Genomic DNA, 23,869 nt, shown 5'->3' with positions numbered 1-23,869 from the left:
AAAGAGCAAAATGTAAAATGTCTCTCTGAAGAAAAGTAAACCTGGGCTAAAGCTTAGGAAGCTCAGGAGCCAGCTAATAATAATCAGGCTGTGCGTTATTCACCTGCAGCAGCAATCCCTTACTCATGTTAAAGTGGATGTTGGCTTTGATGAATGGTTACATGAACTGTTTATGAAAAAGTGCTTTTAAATGTTTGGTTTCACTCTAATTCCTCACACCCTCTGTACATCCTCACTCTTGAACTCCCTCCCTTGCATCTCATGCTTCTCTTTTTCTTTCTCTCACTCTCTCTCTAAAACCCTTGTTTGCATCCAGCCTTTTGCCTGCACCCTGGCGCTCTCACTCATGCTTCCAGCTGCACCTCCGCTCTCTCTTACCTTCCCACTTTCACCTTGCTGGATATCACGACGTCTTTCCCACCTTCTCTCGGAGGCGCAGCAAGGAATGCCTATCAAGTGGTGACATTAACATCTGTACATTCCCAGACTGTGCTGCTGAGGGGCATTTACAGATTTTGGATGGGCCTTGCCTGCTCAGACCCTACCCTGTCTACGCCGCTGCTATCTCTTGCTGGCATCCACTCTCTCTCTCTCTCCCCCCTGTCACTCTCACTCACTGTTGCGCTCCTCATAGCATTCCATCCCTTCTCGCATTCTCCGTCGCGCTTTCATGCTCGTCTTTCTCACGCCTATAACAGCCAAATGTAACAAACACAATTACCAGACCTGTTGCCTTTGCCAGTGCTTCTTTTTTTGTTGTGTAACTGGTGAATGCTTTAGTGGCCTCCTTTTGAGTTTGACTGTGACGTGTTCTTTCAACATAAGATGCTAAATATCTGTATGCTTGCACTTTTAGGCCCTCTTTTGATATCACTGAAACCAGGCACAGAATCGTTGCACTCCTTGTCCAGTAAATCTGAAATAGTGCCCGTCAGAAATTATTCACAGCCAAAAATGTATCATGATACGCCCGAAAGGATTCCAATCAAGGTGAGCCATCAGAGGTCTGAGGTTCGAGAGGAAGCAGGATTGAAAAGATCCCAGGAAAAGGCACAGGATGGGAAAGGCAACCCAATGCCCAATGGCCTGGATGTATTTGAATGTCCTCCACCCAAAACAGAAAATGAGGTATGGATGTTTTGTGTTGTACAATGTATTATAACTAACAGGGCAAGTTAGAATGACCATAATACATAATACATCTAACTGTAGTTTCCAGTCATCTGGTAATCGCCAGCATGGTAACACCCAGTGGCCGTCACTTACTTTGGTGGTAACCAGGCCCTGGCAGCTGTTCAATGGGATACCTTAAGTATCACTCATGCAGGCCCGCCCTGCCAGGGTGATACTTAAAATATCCAATTGAACCGAAAAGCAGACCTTTTAAAATGTCATTTGAGTAAAATCATAAACCTGCTTCTTGTAAACAAAAGTGTATCCACAACTTCCAAGTGATTGTTATTCACCTCAGATTTCTGAAACCCTTAACTTCGGGCAAGAGGTAAAACATTCTGTTGTGCTGGAATTGTTTGCGAAAATGCATTTTTCTGTTTTCCCACTAAAACGCCAGGGTGAAAATGTAGGTGACTGGCTGATCTATTTTCTCTAATTTAGGACAGCCAGCGCTCATACTGTGCTATTTTATCCGACTTTTCATCTGGTCTTTTCTTATAAAAGAGTTCTATGAGATGGATGTAGAAATTCGTTTCTTACAGGAAATATCATTTCTTCGGCACAAATTACTCTAAAAACCAATGCAGGTTTTTTTAATGTTAACCTTGCTTTGCTTCCTTAATCCCAAATAAACATTTCCTGTGGGAAATGTCACTGAAACAGAGTTTGCCCTTCGAGTATGTGCTGTTTTCCTCTAATTGCCCCCTATCGGTAGGCGATGTTCTCCACTCTAATTCAATGCAGCTCCCCTCCATTTCTCGGTATACTTGCTGGTGCAGACACCTCTTCTACAATATTCTGTGATGAAATTAGTCAGGCTGCAATATGGGTCCTACTTCAACAACTAGGGTAAAACGCAACAGCAGGAACAATATCTCCCCTTACTCCACTATGTTCATTCCTAGGTTTTCGGTGATTAACTGAGGGTCTATAAATCTCTTGACATCATAGTTCTGTACTTCTGTTTACCTGTTTGTACCATGACGTCGTCCCACTTCTGATTCATATGCTTTGGTGGTGCTTGGGATTGGCATTTCGGTGCCTTGTCCTACTGCACATGCCTCCTAGTCACTGATGTAATCTTTCTTCAACGTTTAATTTGCCATGCCACTGTGTCAGGGCATTGCACATTATGGAGCTCTTGCCTCCTGTATCTTTAAATTGCTTAGTGTTGCTTACATGTTCTTCCTCTATGCCAATCCAAACCTACTTGTTTAAATTATCTTTTGGTTGGTATTTTGTCATATATAGGGTTTCAAGGACTGACATTTCTCCTAAGCCACATTACACTGTTTTTGTTAAGTGTTACAATTCCCATGCCCAAGAATTAAACAGATATGAATATTTAAAAGCTGTTTCTGTAGTCAGCATAACTTTCTCATCATTCTGGAAGTGTTGATCTTTTCTAACATCACGCAGCCGAATGAATTGTGTAATAAGGAATATGAGGAATATTACCTTTTCATTTAGTAATGGAATGGCTTCCTCATCATTATCTGTTCATTGTTGACGTCTGTGTGGGTATTTATTTTTTTACTACTGTGTGTAATGCAATTTACTTTCAGTATGTCAAATATAACCTTTTATTCCACCCTTCACCACACTAAACTCAACTGGTTTCACTCTCTCCTAACGTCAATACCTTACCTGCACTCTGAGCACTACCATAGTCGCCTCAGCACCCCACTCTGCCATCCCCCTCTGTCTGGGCTCTTGATCCAACACCATTCCACCTGATCTCACCCGACCATCTTCCAATTGCCTCTGTGCTGGCTGGGCTTTTATGGACCAGCCGGACCCCTTCCAACACTCCTCCTGGCTCCCATTAGTTTCCCTGGTCATATGTTCCTCTTGGCCAATCTCTGGCTACGTTATCCCTCTGCGGTTTGGGACTTGTTCTGGAAAGCTTCAAGGTGGCTTGAAAACCCACCCGCTTTCTGATCTCCATTTTCAGTATGGCAGCCATGTGCCCAGGCTGCTCATTTTAATTGTGGCCTTCTTCATGTACTGGTGAGGTTTGTGTCCAATTGGTTTTGGGAGGATGTCTGTGTCTCCTCTGCTCCCCTGCAGTCCCTTCTCACTCCATTTTCTGTTGCCCCACCATTCCGTACGGTCCATCTGGGGTTCGTAGGTCGGGTGTTGGCTGTCTCATTTCTATGGAGCCAAAGCATTTCCAGTCCATTCCATGCCAGATCTCAATGTCATTCTTCTGGTGGGTCTGGTCCAGGTTTCCTTGGTTGCACCCAGATGCATTCTGGAAGTTGTGGTTCTGAAAAAGAAAAAAGAACTCTCTAGCCAGATAAGAATCTGACCAGGAAACATGAAAATAGTGCCTGTGTAGTTGACTAGATCTGCATACTTGCCAGTGGATACATGCATAAAATACAAAGCCACAGTTGCACTGCTAGAATGGCACGTGAATTTACAAACATGGAATAATGCAGATGTTTATATTGAAGGGGGTTTTGTAGGCGCTTTCTTCTAAAGGTCCTCTCTGCAGATAGCTATGCAAGTTGATTGATGCATCTGTGGTGGAACTCAGTGTATAACCGGCACATCGCAGGTTTGAATCTCGGTAGAACTGACTTTCCTTTCATTCACGTTAGCTTGTTGAAATGAGACCCATGGAGTTAGGTGTTACTAACATCTATTGGTACTGCGGCTGTAACAGCGTTCTGAAAAGAACGTAGCATTGCTACCTGATTCGATTTTGCTTTTCGATTAAATGAATAATTTAATGTTGTTCAGTCAGTCAGGACTTCTATTATATATGTAGATATTATACAAAGTGGACTACTCCTCACGTTGCAGTAGCGAACCCCAATGGTAAATTAAGACTTTGTGTAGAACTCTGGTCGCTCGACAAGGGTGTAGTTCCAGACCATCATCTTCTTCTCAACATTGCGGAAACACTCTTGACACTGGGTGAAGCAAAAGTATTGTCATCTCTAGATCTTACTTCTGCACATCATCAGATCAGACTCCACCCGAAATCTAAGGAGCTGACAGCATTCATTACATCAGAGGGCTTGTTCCAGTTAATTTGCATGATATTTGGTTGGTCTTGGCTGCATCTGTGTTCCGAAGGATAATATATGAGATATTTAAGGATGAGCCGGGTGTGGTATGCTTTCAAGACAGCATACTTGTATTTGGACATGACCGATCTTCCCATAATAGAAGGAGTAACTGAGTAATGAAAGCATTAGAAGACAAAGGTCTCACCTTGAGTAAAGATAAATGCAAATTCAATCAATATAAGATTAACTGGGACACAGGAATTAGGATGAGTAACACTCTTGGGCATGGCTGAATACTATGCAAAATGTATTCAAAATTTCACAGACAGATCAGTCAACATGAGAGTCATGATGGAAGATACATTTAAATATGGATGGAATGATGAGTGTGCCAATGAATTCATTTCAATGAAAGATGAGTTGGATTAAATGCTCTCTCTTAAAAATGATATAGCCAGGTGACAAACCATATTATCGATGGATGCCATTAACACAAACCTTTGTGCGGTCATAACGTAAGTTGGAGATGACAAGGAATGTCTCATTGCTTTTGCTTCTAGACTCCTCAAAGGGGCAAAGCTAGATCACTCAACCATTGAGAAAGAACAATTGGCGATAATGTGGTCCAGTGAAAAGGTCAGAACCTTTTTATGGGGATTGAAGTTTGTGTTTCGCACCAACCACAAACATTTAAGCAAAACCCTGCAGATTAAGGGTTTGGACAAAGTTTCATCCTGGATAAAGAGATAGGTTATGAGTCTCCAAGTGTATGTTTTCAAAGTAGAATATGTGCCGGGAAAAAGGAATATACATGCTGACTGTCTCAAATCGTGGCTCAAGGAGGAACGGATAATGAAGTCCAGTAGGTGAAGAAGTAGACTGTGTACTAAACATTGAACAATCAATGGTTTCAAATTATTAATGGAATGCAAGTTTACAACTCAATGATTTGCTGAGGAGTGTAAGGTGTAAATTAGTCAAAAATGGTTCAATATCCAAAAGAAGTGTGGAATGACTGAATGCAGAGGGATATGGCCTGTTAGGGATGAGTTGCATGTAGTTGGTGGGAATGTCATGAGAGGTGACAGAGTGTTGCCTCCTCGCTGCGTTAGGCAAAGAATCATACAAATGGCTTACCAAAGCATCATCAAGATGAAACAGAGTGTTTGTTTAGAATATTGGTGGCCGGTTATGACCTGGAGATTGAAATGGCAGTAAGAAATTGCATTTCTTGTGATTTAAGTAAGGAGAGTCTTAAGCTGAGGAACAGTCTTATGATGCGAATGGCTGTTCCTAAAATGATGTGGGACAGAGTTGGTATGGATATTGTTGGGCCTATCTGTAGCCAAGGAATACTTTTGTTCTGCATTGTTTGGGTGGACACTTTGTCTAAGTGAGTGAAATGAGAACTACAAAGAATAGAACGACAAGAAAAGTAATCAGGTTCATAGAAGAAATCTTTAGTAGTTTAGTCCTTCAGAAATTCTGACGGATAATTGAGTACAATTAAGTTGGGAGAAATGCAGGTGTTTCTTCAGGAAAATTGTATTGAACATAAATTCACATCTATTTATCATCCCCAGGCCAATGGTGTCACAGAAAGGTTTAATAAAGTCATAAAGTACTGCATCAGATGGTCTAGGAGTAACAATGAAGATTGGGAGAAATCAGTTGTCGATAGGATAACAGCTCATATATTCTCTCCCCACACCACCACAGGATTGTCACATTTTGAGATGAGTAGGAGGAGAACGACTAATAGTAAAATGTGTCCCCACTGATTGGAAGAGCAAAATGGATTTGGCACGATGTGGGTAGGGCAAAGTCCCTTATTCAAAAGAAACAGCATTACAATAAGTACAGATATGATGTAAGGAAGGCAGTGTTGGAGAGAGAAATAAGTGTGGGCTATTGAGTGAGAGTGAACTGCCATTTTCCCTGAGACAGGGTCAGATGAAGTGGTCAACACCCCAGAGAGGTATGGAGGTGTTTCACCATGCAATTAAAATTGAGGATCGGAGGATATCTGAACATTAAAACATTGTTGTTGGATGAAAGGGAGATGTGTAATATCTTACCTGCATTTGGAATGTGGAATGTGGAATGGAGAAGGACTGATTGCATGTTGAGTAGAGGAGTTGTGAAGGACGGAGCAGTTTGCAGTTGGTGGGGCTTTACAGTAAGATACATGCATTTGAATAAATACTTGTGAAAAATCTATCTGGCTCCTGAATCGGACACTACAAAGTATTTCATAATAAGGACACATTTTAACCAACAGTTATTGCAAACGGATAAAGTGTGCCTCAGAGAAGAGGCAATACATACATACTGTTGTCTTAATTTGCATATATAGCTAACAGAAATCCAGAAAGGTTGAAATATTTCACCAATTTTAACTTCAAATTTCACTTTCATTTATCTTGATTGTTCAATTAAATACTTTGATCATAGACTACTGAAAATGTGTAGCTTTTCTACAGGGTTGATTTTTCTTGAAACTCACTCTTCCAGTTGTCCTAAACGATGAATGAGGAAAGATGGATACATCAGAATTTTAAAAGCCTACCTTATACAATGGCAAGTAATCTCCTAAAATACATTGTTGTGGACTACATTCACTTAAGTAATAATAGCTATAGTAAGAGCATTCAGTAAGGACTGGGATTTGCCTCAACAGCACCAAGTTCCACAGACTCCCCTTAATTAGCATTTTTGATAAACGCAAGAGACAAACTACTCAACATAGATCAGTTACCAACACTGCAGAGGACCATTGACCTATATGTTTCCATACCAAAAGCCTTCCACATTTTGGTGTCCCACTCATGTATGACACTTTTCAAGCCCCTGTTAAGTGTTCTCAGCATTGCAAGTTGGACTTTTAAAACAATGTAAACTGCATAGCAACAAAAGGTTATAAACAGAGATGATGCCAAATGAACTGGATTGTTCTTCAGGGCCTTCAGTTGTAGCATAGGAAATGATAATGTAAATGAACACATTCTCTGGCATAGAGCCCATCAGGTAACCTTCCGAATTGGCATCAGCTTAAGGAAAGCATGGCAGGCATCGTCTACCTGTTAGTGACAGGAGCAAACATTTCCATTTTTTCACTCACTATCAGAACTCTCCAGAGCACAATCATTTAAAGTATGAAGAAAAAGTATCCCTATATATTTCCCAAAAAACAATCAACTTAGACTTTGACAGGGTAACCTGGAGAGAGTCTTCTACATTAATCATTCATGGTTTTAAGGGATCCCTGGAGGCCAATATATGTACAATGTAGTAAGAAAGCATCATCAGGATTTATAAGGGTAGGAATGTGGACCTTGCCTTGCATGTAGTAAGAAAGCATCATCAGGATTTATAAGTGTAGGAATGTGGACCTTGCCTGGTGTAGGTGTAGGTGCGAAGTTCCTAGCATTCTCCCGGTCTTAATTTGCAAGATTTGAAATGAATAGTGCAAGAATGTGTCCCTGTTCTAAAACATCACTGGTGGTAAACAATGATTGTTCCCAATTGAACCTCAGACGTACACATGCCCAGATGCTGGAATAGAGTTCAGTAGTCAAGGTTAACAAGTAATATGGGGTACAACAGACTGAAGGCTTCTGCAAAAGGCAATAGCACCTTGCACTACTGGATGGCAATCAAACTGTCATTCTATGGAGACTATTTTTGCCCCTTGTATAGATGGGGCCAATATGACCACTTGGATTTTGCGGTGTCCAGGAATGAAGAGACTGATTAAGTGGTGCACTAGTGGTTGCTATAGACTTTCATTAAATAATAAACTAAACCCATCCATCCCTAACTCTAAGAAGGTTTTCCTACCTAAATTAAAGAAACTCGGATGCTCATCAGGAAGTCTGTGTGCGTCAAAACAAAAATACACCTTTCCGGTCAAAATGGTTCCTATTGTTTCCCTATCACTACAACAAAATACCATAAAGTCTAGCTACTGTTCATAATCCAGGACACTGACTCCCTTCTCCTGGATGTGAAGCATCCAAGCACTTCTCAGGTTATTCAAAACAAAAAGTTCCTCAAAAGTTCTGGGTTCTCCATAACCTAACAAATGTAAACAGTTGCATAAAGTTCTCTTGGGCTAGGAGAATTACTTCCTTCTCCTATGTGGTTCACAGGTGTCTCTCAAAGTTCTCAGTAAGTTTTGATGCTCCCTTTTGGAGGTTCTCACAATCTCTCAGTTTCTATCCTCAATTCACAGTCCACCCTACTGGGACGATAAAGCTGTTACCCGGAGTCTCTTCTGACTCTTTAGTACCAAACTCCAGTGGAACTAGATGGGAAACTCTATCATAAATTGTTTTACGGCTTTCTCTCTTTATAGTTGACAGTCACAGAAGGTTTCCTTCCTATTTTTCTTGGAGTTTTACACTCAAAAGAAAATTACATTAACGGTTCTCTTCTTACCTCTGATGAAGGTAAGATTAAGGTTATGAGCTGGAAAGACGTGACTCTTGGCAGGATCTGGTATTGACCAATCAGCAATGAGTAACAGTGCTATCGACAGAGGATTATTGGGGTTTGGCTTGACGGACAAGCCCTAGACAGTTCTGGGCTGTGTGCAGTGGATCTCTCCTTTGACACAGGTTTTCCCTGCTACTCAATGTTTAGATAGAGAAGGAGAGCATATATTATCCTCTGGCCTCCAAACCTTTTAGGCTCCTTTTACTGTACTTTTCAGGGTCGATAAGATAACCCCCTTTTATTTTAAGGAGTTGGGGTTTCGAGTTCAACCACTGAGGTAGGTGTTCGCAGTTCATATAAATCACTGTTCACCCTTGTTGCCTTAAGTTTCATGAAATGTCTAAGAATTTCTTAAACAGCTCATCCACTCCCTCCTGGAAATTTTGTTAGTTCTCGTTAGCTGTCCTGGGGTCAGGACACTTCACCGGGTCGGTATGATTCCGAATGATGGTCAATTGCTTTTTCCCACTCTCGTCAGGGTTTGCTTCTTGGTCCCTGTTCAGCTGGCTGTCAGGAAGTGGTAAGGGACTCAACGTTCATTGCCTGCAGAGAATGTCCATGCACCACCTCTCTGGATACTGCCCAGATTGGTGTAATTAGAAGGGCAAACAGATAAGGTTAGCGGTTTTGGCACAGTTGTTGGACTGCCCAGTCCATCCAGTACAGGTCACGCCATCACGACCCAATCACTGTCCTTCTGTAGGGCCAACTCTTAGAGGACTGGTATGATGCTTCCCCTGTATCTTACAAACAATGTACTTCTGGCCAACTGGGGTGTTCTGCCACTCCTTCGCTTGCTTGGCTTGCCTCTCACCCACCGGCCACCAGCTTTCAGTTGTTTAGCCTCCATGCGGGATACTGATTCTCTTCTTCGGTTCTGCTTTTTCCACAGCCAACACCCCATCGGCCTGTAAGACATCCTGGTGCGTTCCCTTGAACCACACCCTCCATGTATCTTGCTTGGGCTTCTCTGGTCTGCCTTCAGGTGTTCTCTCGGCTTCGATCTCTGTCTGATTCTCGACTTCACTCTCTCCACCTTGACTGCTCTCTCTGATTCTCTCTCTACTAGTATCTCTGGTATCCTTGCTGGTACCCTTCCACCTTCGTTTGTTTCTGACACCCTGATATAGTAGGGTCCGCCCTAATGTAACGTCCATTCTATCAACCACAGCTGTTCTGGTGTTTTTCCCGCTCCCTTGTAGCCTTCTCTGGAGCTTCTACATCTCAGTACTTTAACCATCAGGGTTCAATGTTACACAGTAACACATGGTTTTAGACATAAGTTTCGACTCGGTTCATGTCCTACCGTCATGGGAGTAGGACATGGAGGGGATGGGGGGTCAAATCCCCCCCACAATTTTAAGTGGTGGGATATAATAGCTTTGATCTCCCCCAGATTATTTGTGTATCTGCTGTAAAATACGACTGCAGCCCGCAGAGCTGGCTGCTATTGTCGTGTAAGCTTGCAAAAGTTAAAGTACAGTCTACTTTTACTTTTGCAAGCTCACAGTAGACTGACTGTCTGCAACTTCTGCTGCTGCCCCGCGCCTGCGCATAATGAACGTGCCCAGGCTGGGAAACAAACAAACTGCAAATGACCTGCATGTGCAGTGCACTGCTGCGCAGCCTCTGCCTTCATTTTTCAGAACAAAGGAGAAGCCAGGCAGCGACACGTGCTGCAGTGATTCTGTGCTTGTGACAGCGTGTGTGTTATCGAGTGAGAACAAGCTGAGCAGGCAGCAGCTACCATAAGGTAAGTCAGTCAAGTGCCCCCCTCCTCTCCCAGGTGCAGGGCGGCATGGGGAGGATTTATTGGCTGGAATGTGCAGCTGTGCCAATGTCAGTTTCTAAACACGTGCAGCGCATTGCAAAACTGATCATTGAATCCTGGCCTCTTAATAAAACATCAAGAGGCCAGGATTCCCTGATCAGTTTGCAACGTGCCGTGTGTGATTATAAACTGTATATCTGACGTTATGCTCGTGGAAGTACAGTTGTAAGTACTGCTTTGCCACGAGGACTGCTGTGGCTGCTGCTACTGGGACCGCTTTGGATTTCTCCCTGGCTGTTTGCTGGATGCCTATTCCAAGCTTTGGTGGCCCACCCCCAGCTTGCAAGGATTGGTTGTTTCCTCATTTGTTGTTTTCCTATAATACGAGTACGCTCACGCAACAGCGCGCACGCACTCGTTGAAGTACCGTTGTAAGTACCACTTTGCCGCGAGGACTGCTGTGTCTGCTGCTACTGGGACCACTTTGGATTCCTCCCAGGCTGTTTGCTGGCCACCTATTCCAAGGTGACTTTGACACTTCTGGTGCTTAGCACCTGCTTTATTGACTGTCCTGGACAGTGACTTTGTCACGTTCCTCATGTCACGTTTAAAGCAACTCCTGCTCATTGTTTTTTTTTCTTTGGTGTTTCTTTGCAGCTTTGGTGGCCTGCCCCCAGCTTGCAAGGATTGGTTGTTTCCTCATTGGTTGATTTCCTATAATACGAGTAAGCTTGCGCACAAGCGAGCGCCCCCTCGTGGAAGTACCGTTGTAAGTGCCGCTTTGCCGCTTAGCCACGAAGCAGCGACTCATCGGCTTGAGTGGTTGAGTTACTTTCACAGTATTCATTTTAGTTTTGGGCATTTGGGGTTCTGACTGTTGCGGGCAGGTCCTTTTTTAGGATTTGGGTGTAAATGATGTTTACTGCATATTCCTTGAAATCAAACATGCCCGCTTACGTGCATAAGCCTTTGCCTTCAACGGCTGCACCTCGGGTCCTCCAGTCTTACCATACTTCTATCACCCTTACGCCAGCGAGTGTGTCGCATCCTGTCAATCCTTTGATTGGCATGAAGCCCCCAAATACTTTGCAAATGCATACAGAGGCTTGCCCCAGAACGCCCTCACATTCTGTTTCACAATCCCTTGGTCACTTGCCTACACAATCGAATTCTGTACATTTGGCAGGTAAGCAAGGGTTGTCTGATACTGGTGCGTGCAACCCCCTGCCCCTATCAGATAATACAATTTTGGCAACGGTAAAGGGTGGTGTCACCAAACAGGTGCATGCCCCGTCTTTACCCTTATCGCCAATAACTTTCCGGATTTTGAGTCGCAATAGTTCTGGCATTTCCATCTTTGCCAGTCATTGTGAATCCCCAATTACCATCATAGATTAAAACAGCCCGCACAGCGTGTCTGTTGCAGCCACGCACTCCACCTTTTCGCAGGCTCACTCCTAAATGCAGTCTTTTGTCCACCCGACACCCAGAGCACATAGACCGAACTCGCATGAAGGCCTATCCCAGAGTCTATCCTTGATTCAACCTGCGTTGATAGCGATCAACACCACAATACTGAGTTTGTTTAAGTTGTTTGACACATTGGATGAAAAAATAAATAAACAATGGCGTCAACTTGAAGAGTTGTTAAAATGGTTTAATGATAATTGCAAAGGTTTTAGGGACAACATGCAGCATACACCTAGCCAGCGAAATGCATTGTTAGATTCCGTTATCATTTCTGATGAGTGTATTCCACAGGTGTCTGCACCCTGTCCCCTGCTTCCATCAGGTGCTCGGCCAGTAACTATAACCCACGTACCGGCGTTTGTCGCCATTATTCGCCCAATTGCTGATACGATTGACCACTCAGGTAGCCCCCTAAATGTTGAGTCAGAGATAATTACTGTGTCTCCGGGGCTGAGTGCAGCCACTTCTGAGTGTTTGGCACTCGGTGTAACACTTCCTCAGGAAGCGTGCAAGGTTGGGCCCGCAGAGAACAAACAAGTTAAGTCCCTGCTGGAAGGGCCACGCAGCTTCTTGAAAAAACCTAAAAACATGAAGGGGGCCAGAAACATGAAAAGTAATCTCAATGCGTTCTTTAAGGCTTTGGGGGGATCATCAAAAACAATGACTAAAAAAATGATCCCTCATGAATATGTTCAAAGACCGACCGATAATTCGGCCCAATTTCCAGTAGAATGTGCCATGTCTAACAGTGTCTTACCCGTAGCTAGTCAGCAAGACACTACTCAACCACCACCTCCTTACTCACCTCAATAATCTGCTTCACGTAATTCAACAGGCAGCGGAGCGAGATCGAAGATCTGAGACTGACATACCAGTCAGGAAATTAGTAACTTTCCAATCGCCTGAGCCATTACCATCATCTTCAGAAAGTGATAAAAGTAAGGATGTGATGGTAAAGTTAAAACAAATGGTGGATGCCTATTTAGCAGAACGTTTACCTAAACATACAGTACATGCGCTATCTGCGCAAAACCCCTGTGGGGAGGAGGAATACTCTTCTGCGTGGCATCACCCAAGGGGCAACATTAGACTTCCTAAAGTTCCATCTACATTACTAAATCATGTTGAAGATCCTAGCAAGTGCCCCACGAGTCACAGTCATACATTGGCATCTGGGCAACAGCAACTTAGTTGCTCCAATAATGAATTATCGACTCATAAATTGTCTCGACAGACAGTCTTTCACTTCACCTTGTCATACCCTCATTATGAAATGTAGAGAAGGTCATTTTAAATCCTATGACCTTAACAGGAGAAGTGTTTTGAACATATTCAATGATGTGGTGCAATTGGAGGATGTCACTACACGAGACATTGATCAGGTTGAGTTTATTTCTGATTTCTCTTGATCGCTGGTCAGATTATGGATCCCGTCGGGTGTTGTATTGAACACCATCTGGCTAGCCAAAATGCACTTGTTTGAGATGGGGTTTTTAATTGCTCAAGATTCGGAGAGAATTGCTTCAATGACTCATTGTGTAGTTCCCACCCCAAACATCTACTTAGGCCCTCAGTCAGATTGCAATCAGTGGGCAACGGGCCTGCGTCTTCTGAATAATTAACCATCAATCAAGGAGGCAGTACCAGCTCTGAAAATCGCGAGTTGGAATACTAAAGGTAACTCACAGCTACAGTCTTCGATCAAGAATTTGTCCACCACACATCATATTATAGCTTTACAAGAAATGTGGATGCTCACAACACCGGTGTGGGATGGCTATGATGTTATTCTATTACCTGCCATTGCTGGTAAAGCCAGACCATCCTCAGGAATTCTCGTTGCTGTCAACGGGATGCTGGGTGGTGCAATCTCTCCATGGGCATCTGAGAGTGCGTACATCCAGCTAGTCGAAATAACTTGCAAACATTATACTCTGGCAGTGGAGAACCTTTATCGTAACACTGCTGACATGGTGGACGAAGCGTTCTATGCTGGATTGACCAGAATTTTAGATTTGGTTTACATGACCACACATATCACCCATACCATCATCATGGGAGATCTGAATCTGGATTGCTGGAATGAGAAACAGGCTTCAAAAGAGGTGCTGAAGTGGACTTTGTTCATGGCTGATCATAACTTTCACATGGTTAATGGTGCAGTTCAGGGCGACATTCCGCCGCAACACACTTGGCACAGAAGTCTAGGGCCAGTATCATTGAATACATTTATGTTGACGTGCAGCTCCTGCAGAAAATACAGAAATTAGATATTTGTGAACAAGAACATAGTGATCACAAGTTGTTATCCTTAAAATCGCTTGGAAGCTGCCTCAGCTAAGATTGCATGCTCCTTCACAAACATTAGTTATCAACTCTTCCAGGTCAAGATTGTGGCGGAGTGCACCAACACTTGTTGCTTATAGGTGTTCCATTGAGAACAATGTTGCGTCTTTACTTCCACCACAGTACACTGATGTATTACTACCATTTGTAAATACTGTCACCATCTCACACAAAAATGGAGTTTTACATAAACATGTTTTCGATGCTGAATTACAATTTAAACGAGCAGAGTTCAGGCACATCAAGAATGCCATAATAGCAGCACAATCTCAATCTTGTCGGCAGGATCTGCAAACTGCTAAATGCCGATATAAAAACTGGCTGAAAAGTAGGAAATCTCTCATGTTTCAAAGAGACAGTGAACACATGGCGCGAACCATGGTGAATAAGAACTCGGCAGAAATGTGGCTGCTGTTGAACACTCACTCTGGCAATGTTCAAGCAGATGCCCAGCCTAATGGTGTGTCGGAACAGCGTTGGATCAAGTATTATACTGATCTATATGCGGACACCTGTTATGACAAGCTACAGTATGTCCAATTCTCAGCACTATCCTGGCATGTATCATACAAGATCTGATTATGAAGGCAAGTTCATCAAGGCCCAGATGGCCTAAACAATCTAATGCTTAAAGCAAACTCACATGAATGGGCACTGATCTTGGACAACATTTTCAGGCTAGCCTTGAGGTCACGCACAGTTCCCTTGTCATGGAAAACGTTGGTAATTATTCCAATGTTTAAGAAGGGAGATCATAGTCTCCCTCATAATTACCGGCCGATTGCATTGTTAGATGCGCCAAGGAACATCGCTGAGGAACGATCTACGCGATCCGCAACAGACAGGATTTGTTGATGGTATGGGCACGAACATCAACTTGATGTGCTTAAATGCTTTAAAGGCACAGTGTCATGCTTCCAAACAAGCAGTATATTTTGCTTTTGTAGATTTACATTTTGCGTTCGACTCTATTTCACGTGTCATTTTGCTGTCCAAGTTAGTAAGAGACCATTGCCCTGCATCTCTGTGTGATATCATTCATGCACTACATTCTGACACATCAATTAGCATTCAGCTGTCTCTTGATGGCCAACTTTCGGAAGCAATCTCCACGCCCGTGGCCTTAAACAAGGGTGTTTATTGGCCTCAGCAATTTTCAATTATTTTATCCATGATGTAAGATATGTTTTTTAAAAAGGTCATGTCAGACACTCCCAAGTTTAACGATCATCTAATTAAAACCTTAATGTATGCAGACGATCTAGTCTTAAAATAGAAAACCCAAATGTGTCTTCAGAAATTATCTACCTTTAATGATTACATCCAACAGAATAAATTAAGGTTAAATACAGAAAAGATCGGGGCACACATCCTTCTGATGGGCCATTGATCAGATCCCTTTAGTTACAGTCCCTCACTATACCTACCTGGGTACAATCTTTGAGGCTAACCTAGATGCTAGGGGCCAGTTGGAGCGTGTGGAGGGTAAACAGGACACAGCAATTTCCCAGACAAAAATCATCATTTTTAGGTATGGCAAATTCTCCATTAAGCTGGCATGGTACTTTTGGACCCAGAAAACAGTCCCGTGTTTATTATATGGTCTTGAAATATTTCCAATAAAACGCATTTCCTTTTTGATAAATGGGCAGCAAAACATTTTAGACAAATATTACATATGAGCTGGGCCTAGTTTCCCTCCACATGCTGCATCAGTGGTGACTGTGTGCTTTGTTCTGCAAGTGCTTAATATCAACGGAACTAAATGTTATATTAGAAATACTAACCATGTATGTTTTTTCAGCTCAACATGTTTATGTAATCACATGGACAAACAAGGTGTATCAAATTCTGGCAGATGCTGATGTTTCTCTCGACATGTTGCTTACCAATCCCATTATGGCCAAAGCTAAGGTATATGATGCTGATTGGATTAAGACACAAGAATTGTGTATACAATATGCTGATGGTCTATCTAGGTTTCCACCCAAAAATGTTTCCTTACTTGCATCATACCTGGTTAAAGCCCCTTCCTTGGCATGTCGCTCTGCTATATTGCACATGCGTTTCAATCTCTGGCCACCAAGAGATGTACAAGCAAGGCGAAAATTGATCTGGTCTCAGAACAACTATTGTCATTTTTGTTTGAAATTGGATGTAAATGAAACCTTAGAACATCTGCTAACTGAGTGTAAAGAGCTGAGGCATGCCAGACATTGCAAATTCTTAGGAACTTTAGAGACAAATCAGTGTTGGTGTCTGATTCTGTGTTCCAGGAATATGCCAATTCAGATGGCAGCGATTCATTTTTTGAGTAGTTTAACATTGGAAGGATCAGCATAATGATACCAATTGAGCAAGATAGCTCTGATATACTGAAATTAACTAATATGATTGTATCTTCAGAGAGATGCAGAAAAGGCATGCATTTGACTTTGTTTTTGTCTATGGTTTATTTGTTTTAAACTTGTCTTGTTTTGATACCATGTATGTTTTGATTGTATTATTGTTATTTTTGAATATTTTATGTATAATTTTGAAAGGTTGATTTAATTCAGCTAATTCAAATAAAAACATGTTGTTTTAAAAAAACATTGCCTAGAAGCTGAAAGCATCTAGCATGAAGGGCTATGACCAAAGTGTTATTATATTCCATAAAACAAACTATTACCAGCACGGACCTGAACTCTGTTCCTGCCCAAAATAAACCATTTGTTGGTGCCTATCCTGTGCATCTCTTAAAAGAAATCAAGTGCTAATTTTCTGTAGGTTTTAGCTAAGCTTCACCCTGTTTTATTCAGCCTGGCTGTTTCTGTCAGCGTACTTGAGTGGTCGCAGTGCAATCAGAGTTTGGGGGTAGAGCCTCGGCAGTACATGGATTTAGTGACTTCTGTGTCTGTCTCCCCCTTCCAAATATCCATGCTCCCGACTATTTCTTAAGAGTTATTGCTTGCAGGTATCAATGGGCCCTTTTAAGGTCATGGATCTGGCATGCCCGTTCCAGCTTATTCTGAGAAGCTATATGGAGTGGTTGGTCATACAAGGCGTGCAAGAGAAAACCTGTGAAATGTAATCCAGGATATCGAGGGTGCTCTAAAGACTGAGGAGAAAGTGCTGAGTAAGTGTAGATGAGAGTTGTGGGGTGCTGGCCATGGGGGAATGGGAAGCGATGGACTAGGGTGCAGTAGAGTGTGGGACTGCAAAGTGAAAAAGGGTAGAAAGTGTGCATAGGACAGAAAAAGAGAGGAGCAAGGGAGGGGAGAGATGGGAATAAGAACAGAGCGCAGATGAAAGATAGGGATGGTTTGCAGCACAGAGTGACCAGTGTGTGCAGGGGATAGAGGGGTGCAGGAAAGACCAGAACACAGGGAGATTGGTGTATGGCAGAAATTGCATAGGAGGTCCTTCGGGTTTTGCAAATGAGAGAGAAGTACAGACAAGTTAAAAAGGGCAGAGGGCAGTGTGTCAGACCTGGTTTGAGGTGCCGGGATGGGACTTGGGAGAAAAGTGTGTACAGTAGACGAGAATGTCGAGTAGAGAAGGGTACAGAGGGGAGATTTGTACAAGGAAGAATGGTGCCTCGCCTCATGTTCCCAGATAAAGGGTGGAGTCACAAATGCGTCTTCTTCTAACGCTTGACAAATGCTCATGAGGCCTGCATGAGGACGATTAGAAGTCGTTTGTTGAAATAATTGCAGATATATACACTACACCATATCTGTCTGCGCATTGATTGGGCCTGATAATACACAAAGTGGCCCCCCTCTCCCAGGTGCAGGCCGGCATGGGGAGAATTTATGAGCGGGAACATGGGAGCTCGGGCTTGGCGCTCTCACACCGCCCCAGTGTCATCTGCGCTCCTGTCTGGTTCCTCTCCAGGAAGAGACAGTCACAACAGGCTGTTCCTGCATCAACTCCCTTTTCACTCAATCCTACCTGCAGCCTAGGTCTGTAGTCAGAACTAACCTTAAATGAGGTATATATTCACCTTTGACCTGTCCTGTAGTGGGAGCTGGTGCCAGGGTGCGTGGCATCTTGCCTTGAGACACAGCATCATGTTATTTGGGCATCTTAGCAACTTTCACACTAAAATGATCTATAAAGGGCACGTAAAGTGCCAGTTCTGATTTAGATAAAGCCACTGACTTAGGGATGTTTGCTACAAAGCCCTCGGTAGTTAATAACTTAATTAGAGCTGGGAACATACTACTGATGTAAAACAAATGTCTCATCCAGGGATGCCTTCATCAAATCCTTTTCTCCTTAATTGGTCATTGCACTTGCACTATCTGAAATGTCGTCAGGCTGATTTATGATAGTTATTCTTCACATTCTAAATTGTTTCAAGGACCTGTAAGAATGTAACTGTATTTCTCTCATGCTCCCTGCCCCCCTTGAAGTGCTTTGAAACACATTGTGTATAGGCCCTAAACAAATAATCAATCAAAAATCAATCAATCACTCTATTAGCACTATGCATTTCCTTCACTGAAGTCATGCTAAAAAACAGCAATGGCAAGTGTTTGCTTGTCTATATGTATTGGGAATTTGCCAGGGTTGCTATTAAATGTTCAGGTACTTGCACCATTTTGCAGCTGCTACCATCAATGGGTACCTAGTACCACTATGGCGGTGCTTGGCAAGGGCCTTTTCCATGCCTACATTAAAGCCCAAACGGTTAGCGTTGCCAATGCTTGTTTTAAAATAGGGGTGCAACTGCATTTTTGGTACCCACCATCAGCTGAATAATGAGTTGTAGACAAGTTTTAATAGAAGCCACCATAAGCCATCTGGGTGACCCAGAAAAAAATAAAGCGGAGCCTCAAGATTCAAAACAGCACTTGTTCCGCTATCCATGTAAATCCAGTGAATACCCTGGTGCCGAGGTATAATTGCAGCCCATACACTGCTGTAAAGTGTTCCATCATTGAGGGTTCAAGTGGAATAGGATAGGAAGGGTTGGCAAAACTCCATAAAACAATTTGCACTTAAAGAGCAGGTGAGAGTATTATAAAAGATCTCTCTAAAGGTCCATCGCTGGGAGGATTGTATACTCTGAACTGCTTTTCTTTTTCTTAATTTTCTTTGGTTTTCTTTTCTTCTTTTCTCTCGTCTTATACAGTGATGATATATGTAATTTAATATGTACTGCTATTTTGATTTTGTGAAAAGTCGAGTTCCTTGACTAAAACACAACAAATAAATTAAAAAAACAAAGGCCCCAAGGTGTCCCCTGTCCCCCCCAGATTGTATGGGTCTCCTACGCCCCTGACTACCGTAAGCCTACCGGGTGGAGGTTTAATGGGAATGTGCCTCTCAATCGCATCCTTGTCCCCAGAAGAGGAGTCCCCCACCCCATGAGAGCCTCACGCATTTTACCACCCTGAGGGGCACTATTGGTTAACAGCCTCACCCCCCTAACCTCATGGGAAGGGATTCAATGAAGGATCTGAAGGATCATCACATACCCTTCCCCTTAGGTTTTCGGCTTCCCCATCTAGCTTGGCTTTGGGACTGGTTTTCTTAACACCTTTATATGTGTTTCCTGATAGATTCTCTGCCCAGTCCCAAACTGGAACATCAGTTACAAAGCCCTCTTCCTCCCAAGTATCCGTAGGAAGGTGTATACTTTAAATAGTGTATCCATTTTTTAAAGTCTGTACTAATGATGGCTTATTTGGGGAATCCTGGGACTACGCCCCAACTCATGACGGTTTTTGATATGATATGATATTTTATTTCTATCACGCTCACACAAATGTTTCAATTGACAGTTAACGAAATAGGGGTTCAGGATATATTTCCTGGTCCCCATGCACACATGTAATTTGTACCTGTTTGTTACATTGAGGTCGTTTGGATATATCAAATCGGACCTAATGGCTGTCTGCTTGCTATTGTAGTCTATTAAATCCGAGACACATACCCCATTAATTTCCACTTTTTCGTGAGCCTTAAAGGGTCTTGAGAGACACACGCAACTTGTGGTGGACTCTACCTCTCGGTTTTCTAGGTCATCAAACCATTCATACCTGTCACCTACTTTCCAACCCATTTCCCTGGGTTCTTCCTTAATGTTACAGGGACAATGTTGGGCCAGATAACCCTTTTCTCCACAGGAGAAACAAGTTATAGTCCTGCCCAAAGTGGCTTTCTCAAAGGGTTTCTCCCCGAGAGGGGGAAACTTAATTTCCAGTTTCCTTTCATCCGCTTTGGGAGAAAATCAAATTTGTTTATTAGGGGGGTTTTGAGCACTAGTTTTATCCCCATCTTACTTTCTTCGCCTAAATTTAGATTCTCCAGTTGTTTAGCTGCCTCTGCATGGGCTTGCGTGGAATCAACAGACAGGGTCAGGCTTGGTCTACTGATCGGAAGTACGGCCCGCTGTAAAATAATTGGGAGCCCATTCATTAATTGATCTAAGGCCAGTGCCTCCATAAGTCTGGGCAAAGTCTTTTTTCCCAACCATTGGAAAAGAGCATTCTGTATGCTGGCCCATAGCTCTAACTGTGTTTCATTGGGGCCCAGATGAATCTCCCTAAATTCGGCTCAGTAGAACCCTTCGGTTTGGACAACTCGATGTAGTAGACCCTGTTTAATCTCCAAAAATTATGTGGTACCTAAGGGATTCAGAGTATGATAGGATGCCTGCAGTTCTCCCTTTAAGAGGGGTGCGGGGTAAAAACTCTTTAGTTCCTCGGTCCAGCCAAACTGTTGGGCAAGCCTCTCAAATGTTAAGAAAATAATTCCCAAGATCATCTCCATCCCAATAGGGCTGGAGTATGCCATAGACAAGGTTTTGCTGAAGTTGAGCAGCAGCTAACCTATTCAACCCCTCCTGGAAGTGTTGATCAGCCTGGATGTGGTATTCCACCAAGCGATGTAATAGTGCCTTGTTTGTTTGTTTGTTTGTTTATTTATAATGCGCGCCAGACCCAAAGGTAACCGAGCGCAAAAGAGAAAGAATATGCAAAGCTTACAATGTTACAAGAGTCTGGAGTTTACAATGTTACAGTATTTACAATGGTTCATAAATGTACATTTTACATATTTACACTGATGCAGTGTAGGCCAATGGTAAAAAAGCATAAGCAGTTAATATACAAGGTGCCATCTATGTTTAGGTTATATACAAGTATAGAACGATTTCTACTAATACATATATACAGTCCAGTTGGCTAGGGATGCAGAAGGATCTAAGGTGGTGACTACAGATTATTAGAGTTGATGTGTTTGATAAAATGTCTTCTAAAATGAGAGAATGGTTGGTCTACCCTCAGGTTATGTGGCAGAGAATTCCACAGTTTGGCTGCTATCACAGGGATGCTGATGCCGCCAATTTTGGCAAGTTTAAATCTTGGTACTACCAGACAATTGGAATTGATAGTTCTTGTCAGTCTGCTAGATACTTTTCTCTTTATTTTGTCTGTCAAGTAGCTAGGAGCTGCATTGTTGAGAGCTTTGTGGGTCAGGGAGATCATTTTTAGATGGATTTTGTCGTCATTAGAAAGCCATTTATGTTGGCGTCTAGGAGAGGAGATATGCTCAATTTTATTTATGCCAAGTGCAGCTCTAAGGGCATTATTTTGTAGAGTTTGAAGCCTTTGGGTAATAGCTTTGTTGGCACCACTGTGAAGGGCATTACAGTAGTCGAGTCGGGAGAGTATTAAGACTCTCGCCAAGATCATACAACTAACATTAGATAGGAAGGGTTTACCTGCTCTTATTAATTTACAGGTTTAGGCTGTGGTAGATGCTAGAGAATTGACCTGTTTAGTGAATGACATGGTAGAATCAAGGTAAAAACCGAGAGTTTTTACTTCCCTAGAGACCTTGATGGCGTTGCCGTCTATACTGAACACGGCATAGTCAGGGCCTAATTTATTGATATTGGTCTTTGAGCCCAGAATGATCAGCTCGGTCTTATCATCATTCAGGCATAGACCATGGGATGCCATCCATGCTTGAATGATAAGATACACTCTATTCACCAACTCCCCAGAAAGCGGGAGGAGAATCTGTGTATCATCTGCATAATTAGTGTAGGTGATACCTAGATTGTCCAAATCATCGAAGAGGGGTTTTGTGAATATATTGTATAAGGTCGGGGAGACACAGGAGCCCTGGGGGACTCTGCAAGTGATCGGTATAGGATCTGTTGCTGCCGAGGGGGAAAAAACTTGCATAGTTCTCTCACTCAGAAAGGATTCTATCCATCTGACAGCCTGTGTGGAAAAGTGGGCAGCAGACTCCAGATGTCTACAGAGGACCTTGTGGTCCACAAGTTCAAAATCAGCTGAGAGATCAAGTAAGAGGAGGAGTGCTGTCTTTCCTTGATCTCTCAGTTAATCTATTTGGGTCTTTAAATCAATGAGGGCTGTTTCGGTTCGGTTTGAATTTGTGTGTACGCCACTTTGTCCAGAATCTTCAATAGAAATGGGACCGTGGTAATTGGTGGGGATAGAAGGGTCTAATGTCTGTTTCTTGGGAAGCGGAGAAGCGGGAGCACCCAGGATTGTTTTACGTTGGCAGGGATGTTGCCTGTAGAGAATGAAGCATTAATGAGTTTGGAGATGAAAGGTGATTATTATCTGTGCTGGGCAGATATTGCCTTTACAATTAGAGAGTTTAAGGGAGAGGATAATTTTCTCTACCTCTATTGTATTAGTTTTGGTGAAGGAGAATTTGTTAGTTTGGTCGTTGAGGATAACATTAGGTGGTGACTGAGGTTGATTAGGAAGGTTTAGCAAGTCTTTTGTTGGTTGGATTTTGTTTTGGAGGGCGGAGTTGCTGAGTTTCTCCACAAGGTAGCTTCGTTACTTGTGGGACACTGCCTTATAGATGATGACCTTCTGGTCAACTGGGGTGTTTTGCCACTCCTCTTGTTCAGCTTTCCAATCACCCACCGGCCACCATCCTTCAGTTGTATAGCTATTAAACTCTGAAATATGATATTGAGGAAATTTATTATTTCTTTTTAGTTTGCCTTGCACACTATTTTGGATTCCACCCAAAAATTAAAATGCATTTCTGCTGTTATCTGCCACATTAAATCCTGGCTCATAAATGCCCAGAAATGTAGGCAATTTCATTTATCATAACAGTTGGACATGCATCCTGAGTGGTTTGTCATATGACTGAGAAGGCGCTCAATGTCAACTAGCTATTCCCCTTCACCCTCCCCGTCCACCAATAATCCCCATGAGCCCTTTCCTTCATCTTCTCAATTTCTAAGTGACCATTGTGGCAGAGCTTCATTTTCGTATTCCACACTCCCAAGATGAGGAATCTGCTTACTGTCCTACACAAGAACAGCGCATTGGTACAGATCACATCTCTGACCTTATAATACACATTAAGATCCTCCTGTACTTCCACTTTTCTGGCCATCAGCCTACCGAATCTGCACCAAAGACATCACAGACTGTAAAATATAATTCTTGATAGCTGCAGTGTTTTCCCATCATTTACTGTCTACCTCATGTGAAAGGCCTGTACCTCTCCCTTACTAAGCACAGAGTCAATGTATTCTGCCCTATCTTCTTACTGTCCTTACAGCAAAGGAGCCCATTGCATAGTCCTCCTTGAAACA

General features: G+C 42.8%; 2 protein-coding genes across 2 annotated transcripts in view; one reads left to right on the top strand and one right to left on the bottom strand.

The window, feature by feature from the left end:
• The window catches only part of LOC138511101 (uncharacterized), a 33,452-nt gene extending 32,780 nt beyond the window's left edge, over positions 1-672 (bottom strand). The window contains exon 1 of the mRNA XM_069626586.1: positions 618-672. Coding sequence (XP_069482687.1) covers positions 618-672 — 55 coding nt within the window. The remainder of the gene's footprint in view (positions 1-617) is intronic.
• CORO2A (coronin 2A) overlaps positions 1-23,869 on the top strand; it is a 633,746-nt gene that overhangs the window by 537,084 nt on the left and 72,793 nt on the right. The window contains exon 11 of the mRNA XM_069626393.1: positions 857-1,128. Within this exon, the coding sequence (XP_069482494.1) occupies positions 857-1,128 (272 nt within the window). The remainder of the gene's footprint in view (positions 1-856; positions 1,129-23,869) is intronic.

Source organism: Ambystoma mexicanum, chromosome 6p (genome assembly GCF_040938575.1).
Source record: "Ambystoma mexicanum isolate Mex_15411 chromosome 6p, UKY_AmexF1_1, whole genome shotgun sequence".
Lineage (NCBI taxonomy): Eukaryota > Metazoa > Chordata > Amphibia > Caudata > Ambystomatidae > Ambystoma > Ambystoma mexicanum.
This window is presented reverse-complemented; position numbering and strand designations above follow the sequence as displayed.